Below are 6000 nucleotides of genomic sequence, written 5' to 3' on the forward strand. Positions count from 1 at the left end.
CGGATGTAGTCCAGATGAAATCCAGACGTAGTCCAGATGAAGTCTAGCTGTAGTCCAGATGTAGTCCAGATGAAGCCCAGATGAAGTCCAGCTGTAGTCTAGCTGTAGTCCAGACGTAGTCCAGATGAAGCCCAGCTCTTGTCCAGCTGTAGTCCAGACGTAGTCCAGTTGAAGTCCAGATGAATTCCAGCTGTAGTCCAGACGTAGTCCGGATGTAGTCCAGATAAAGTCCAGATGAAGTCCATATGAAGTCCAGCTGTAGTCCAGACGTAGTCCAGATGAAGTCCAGATGAAGTCCAGCTGTAGTCCAGCTGTAGTCTGGATGAATTCCAGCTGTAGTCCAGATGAAGCCCAGCTCTTGTCCAGCTGTAGTCCAGCTGTAGTCCAGATGAAGTCCAGCTGTAGTCCAGATGAATTCCAGCTGTAGTCCAGATGAAGCCCAGCTCTTGTCCAGCTGTAGTCCAGACATAGTCCAGCTGTAGTCCAGATGAAGTCCAGCTGTAGTCCAGCTGTAGTCCAGATGAATTCCAGATGTAGTCCAGCTGTAGTCCAGATGTAGTCCAGATGAAGTCCAGCTCTTGTCCAGCTGTAGTCCAGACATAGTCCAGATGTAGTCCAGATGAAGCCCAGCTCTTGTCCAGCTGTAGTCCAGATGTTGTCCAGACGTAGTCCAGCTGTAGTCCAGATGAATTCCAGATGTAGTCCAGCTGTAGTCCAGATGAAGCCCAGCTCTTGTCCAGCTGTAGTCTAGACGTAGTCCAGCTGTAGTCCAGGTGAAGTCCAGCTGTAGTCCAGCTGTAGTCCAGATGAAGTCCAGATGAATTCCAGATGTAGTGCAGACATGATGATCACACTGTTCTGTAATAAACTCTGTTATTCAGATCGTCAGCACATTTTAAACTTTTCTCTTTGTGTTGAACCCGAACAGACACTGAGGCCACAGAGGAAACAAGAGAGGACACAAGAAAGGAAGCAAAAGAGGAAACTCAAGAGAAAACTAAAAAGGAAGCAAGAGAGGAAAGGAAAGAGGAAACTAAAAAGGAAACAAAAGAGAAAACTAAAGAGAAAAGGAAAGAAGGAAAGAAGGACAAAGATGAAAAAGGCTACGAGAAAAAAGGTACATGATCAGTCGTAGAGCTGCCACCCAGTGGACAGATGCAGTAACAGCAGCAGTTAGTAGTTAATATTAGTTAGTAGTAGTACTCCTGATATGTGAGTGATACGGTAGCGGTGCTGTCCCTACCTGTTGCCATGGTTACACACAGTCTATTTTGTGTCCTAAGCGACCACGAAGATTCTGATCCCAGGAGGACCAAAGTTCAGTCAGCTCTCCAAAATCGCCTACATCTCCTTTCAGGGTAAGACAACCTCCGACATCCTGACACCTCCACCTGCACCGGTCCGCCCCTTTAATATAGATCCGCCCCCCTTTGCTCCAACCCCTCCCCTATCAACAGACTCCTCCCCCTTATGAGACCCGTCTCATGTATACTGACTCCTTCCCTGTAAACAGACTCCGTGGTTGTATGACGACACAGGCATGTCTCCTCCTCTGCTTCTATCTTCATCAAAGTTCATGTCTCTCATCTGTCTGTCATTTCCTCCATGTGATGTGGGCGGGGCTTCTTATCTGGGTGGGGTTGTTGTTACACAGTGATGTCACTGACTTGTCATGATAATGTCACAGCAGACAGATGGAAAGAATCTGTGAATGAAACAAAAACAATATGGCCACTGAGGAATAAACAAAGTAATTTTGACCTGACTTCAGTCTGAAGATAATGACATGTTCTCTGTCTGACGATCAGAGGAAACATGAGAACGTTACAGTCCTCCTGAGGTTCTGTTAGAAAGAACATCTCTGTAAATACAGATGTCTTTTCATACTGTACGACTGACATCTGTGTGTGTGTGTGTGTGTGTGTGTGTGTCAGACTGCGAGTGTAACGGTCACTCCAACCGCTGCAGCTACATCGACTTCATCAATGTGGTCACATGTGTGAGCTGCAAACACAACACGCGAGGACAGAACTGTCAGTTTTGTCGCCTCGGTTACTACAGGAACTCCTCGCTGCCACTCGACCATGAGAACATCTGTGTGGGTCAGTAACACACACACACACACACACACACACACACAGCTCTTAAGAGGAAGGAGAGGTTGTTTCCTCTTAAGTGTCACGAGAAGCAACTCCCCTCTCCTTGACTCCTTGACTCTGAGAGCATGTAGTGAACTGATGATGTCACTGTCCTTCCTCAGAGTGCAGCTGTGACACTGAGGGCAGTGCGTCTCCTCACTGCAGTGATTCTGGTCTCTGTCAGTGTAAAGTCGGAGCCTCAGGGAGGCGCTGTGACTCCTGTCTGCCTGGATACACCTGGAGAGGGGGCGGAGTCAGCTGTACAGGTAAACTCATGGAGACACCTCCTTTTCCTGTTGTCAATAGAGCCAATAATCAATAATCGATCAATCCTGTCTCAGAGAATGTCTGTGATGACGAGCGTCTGATCTGTCAGAATGGAGGAACCTGCGTCGACTTCCAGCGCTGCGTTTGCCCCGACGCCTTCACAGGTAAACACTCAGCTCAGGTGTGTGATGATGTCACAGCTCAGGTGTGGGATGATGTCACGGCTCAGGTGTGTGATGATGTGTGCAGGTACGTTTTGTGAGAGGAGGGTCTGTCTGAAGAAGGGCGGCTGCCTTGAGAACGCTGAGGGCTCCGCCGCCTCTGTGACCTCACACCTATTCCTGCTCACGCTTGGTCTCATCTCCTCCACCGTCTGCTGACCCCACCCACTGGTGACATCACAGAGGGAGGGATGTTAAAGAAAAAGACTTCTACTGAAGCTGTTGGAATAGGAAGTGATATCACACTTTTTTTCTCTGCAGACAGGAAGTGTGATGGTCTGCAGGAGGAAGTGACATCAAGAGAAGACATATTGATGATGTGGACACATTTCTCAGGACTTCCTGTTTAGATGTTTAATGACACCGATGATGTCACAAAGCCACCTCCTCTTCGTCAGGTGTAGATAATGACAGTCTCTGATTTGTCACTGTGCTGCCACAAACACTTCCTGTCAGACACAGCTGAGGGACGGACAAACAATAATCTCCTCTCTGACTGGATGTACTGACTGCCGCACCTCAGCGCTGTGCTATGATTGGTCCTCAGTGGCTGACAGACAGTTGCCGTGGAGACGGACCGACTGTGTTGTAGTTTTGGACATTGTGTTTTTACAGTTTGTGTTTGTTGTGACACACACACACACACACACACACACACTGATGAAGACTCTGTTGAGGTGAAACAGCTCCACCTGCTGATGAACTGAAGAAACACAGCCAGACATTTGATCTTCTTGATTGTATTGATTGATGACTGGAAACACTCTGTGACTCAGCAGCAGTGAAAACAGGGGGAAGAGTTCCTGACATCATCATCATCAGACTAACAGTGTGATGTCATCAGTTTGTGACCAGTAGAATAATCAATCAATATTTACTGACTCAGGTTATTGATTATTGTTTTATATGTTTTCAATGTTGTAATTAAACAACGTTCCAATAAACAAACAAACAAACTCACTATTCATTAATATTTTCAGTCAGTGACGTCGACTGCAACTTTTAGATTGATGGACTAAACTACACCAAACCAGGAGTAGAGAGCAGAGACACCCCCTCCTCCATCTCCTTCTCCTTCTTTTCCTTCTTATTCTCCTCCTCATCATCATCATCATCCTCCTCCCTCTCTACCTTCTCCTCCTTCTCCACCTCCACCTTCTCCTTCTCCACCTCCTCCTCCTCCTTCTCATTGAACAGAACAGAACAAGGTGAGAGGAACAAGAAGCGAACAGAACAGAACAGAACAAGGTGAGAGGAACAAGAAGCGAACAGAACAGAACAGAACAAGGAGAGAGGAACAAGAACAGAAGGGATCAGAACAAGGTGAGACGAACAAGAACAGAAGGGATCAGAACAAGGAGAGAGGAACAAGAAGCGAACAGAACAGAACAAGGTGAGATGAACAAGAAGCGAACAGAACAGAACAGAACAAGGAGAGAGGAACAAGAAGCGAACAGAACAGAACAGAACAAGGTGAGATGAAGAAGAACAGAAGGGATCAAAACAAGGTGAGAGGAACAAGAACAGAAGGGATCAGAACAAGGAGAGAGGAACAAGAAGCGAACAGAACAGAACAAGGTGAGATGAACAAGAAGCGAACAGAACAGAACAGAACAAGGAGAGAGGAACAAGAAGCGAACAGAACAGAACAGAACAAGGTGAGATGAAGAAGAACAGAAGGGATCAAAACAAGGTGAGAGGAACAAGAACAGAAGGGATCAGAACAAGGAGAGAGGAACAAGAAGCGAACAGAACAGAACAAGGTGAGAGAAACAAGAACAGAAGGGATCAGAACAAGGTGAGAGGAGCAAGAAGCGAACAGAACAGAACAAGGTGAGAGAAACAAGAACAGAAGGGATCAGAACAAGGTGAGAGAAACAAGAACAGAAGGGATCAGAACAAGGTGAGATGAACAAGAACAGAAGGGATCAGAACAAGGAGAGAGGAACAAGAAGCGAACAGAACAGAACAAGGTGAGAGAAACAAGAACAGAAGGGATCAGAACAAGCTGAGAGAAACAAGAACAGAAGGGATCAGAACAAGGTGAGATGAAGAAGAACAGAAGGGATCAGAACAAGGTGAGAGAAACAAGAACAGAAGGGATCAGAACAAGGTGAGAGAAACAAGAACAGAAGGGATCAGAACAAGGTGAGATGAACAAGAACAGAAGGGATCAGAACAAGGAGAGAGGAACAAGAAGCGAACAGAACAGAACAAGGAGAGAAGAACAAAAACAGAAGGGACTGGAACAAAGTAAGATGAACAAGAACATATACCAAATTATCATGGTAAACGATAATATCGCAATATTTTTTCAAGCGCTGTAAAATGTCCAAAAAATAGATATATTGAAATAACTTCACTAAATCTTGTAACTTTCTTATCATACCAAAATGTTAACAGCCAAAATCTTACATTAAAATGAAACTTTCACATTAAAGGGGCAAGGGATTGGCACAGCAACAGAAAATTTTATTTTAAATGACAAAATATGTAAACATATTACAGGAACAAAGCTTATTTGTCTTTACAGTCAGCAAAATATGTAAACAATTTATATAGCACGAGAGGAAAAATATATATTAAACAAAACAATGCAAGAGTAGAACAAAAATATAGAATAGATATCACAAATGTGCAGGAGAAACCAAAAAACCCTAAGGGCAATGGTCATCATTACACAGAATAATTCACACATTAGAAGTGTGCATGTGAGTCAGAGGATTACCTGTATGAGAAAAGGAGTGCATGCTCTCGTGTGTGTGTGTGTTAGGTCAAGACTATGAGCAGTGAATTTAATTAACCTTATAAAACTGAGAGCCCCCATTAAGGCTCTCGGTCAAAGGTTAACACGGCAGCGTTTTATGTTGTTTGCTTGAGCTGATGTCGAGAAAGCATAACTGGCCGTCTATATCGATTCTAGCTCGCCATACAATAACCATAATCACAGTGATTCAATCATAGTTGATCTCAATTAGCGTTACGTTACGTCCGTTTATATTCTGTCGGCTCCACTCAGTGTTTACAGCTCCGTTTCGTTTTGAGACACTTTGCAACATAGCTGCTAATATGGCTATTAGCTATTCAGCTAGTTTTAGCTCCTAAGTGTCTTAAACAAAAATGGAAAACCTAGTCGCCGTTTAGGAGGACAGATACGGCTCAAATGTCCCGTATAACTTACGTCGAGAGTTACACATTATGACAATCTCAGTAAAACCGAAGTCCCTCACACAATAACTGACGTTTGCATAGCATAACTTGCATTGGCTGTAAAGCTGTGGATGATGGTCACGGAGGTGAGCCAGCAGATTTGTAGTGTTGCTACCCTTCGCAGCAACTTTCTTTCTGCATGTTCTGCACACAGGATAGTTGTC

At 44.7% G+C, this 6000-nt stretch overlaps 1 protein-coding gene across 2 annotated transcripts in view; it reads left to right on the plus strand.

The window, feature by feature from the left end:
- The window catches only part of ntng2a (netrin g2a), a 35244-nt gene extending 31662 nt beyond the window's left edge, over positions 1-3582 (plus strand). The window contains exons 9-14 of one of the 2 annotated variants that reach the window (XM_078171102.1): positions 929-1117; positions 1284-1358; positions 1935-2102; positions 2261-2404; positions 2480-2569; positions 2655-3582. In XM_078171102.1, coding sequence (XP_078027228.1) covers positions 929-1117; positions 1284-1358; positions 1935-2102; positions 2261-2404; positions 2480-2569; positions 2655-2785 — 797 coding nt within the window. In that variant the 3' untranslated portion in view covers positions 2786-3582. The remainder of the gene's footprint in view (positions 1-928; positions 1118-1283; positions 1359-1934; positions 2103-2260; positions 2405-2479; positions 2570-2654) is intronic. The other variant, XM_078171103.1, reaches the window with a different exon arrangement.
- Positions 3583-6000: the final 2418 nt, after the last annotated feature.

This window comes from Epinephelus lanceolatus, chromosome 9 (assembly GCF_041903045.1).
Source record: "Epinephelus lanceolatus isolate andai-2023 chromosome 9, ASM4190304v1, whole genome shotgun sequence".
Lineage (NCBI taxonomy): Eukaryota > Metazoa > Chordata > Actinopteri > Perciformes > Serranidae > Epinephelus > Epinephelus lanceolatus.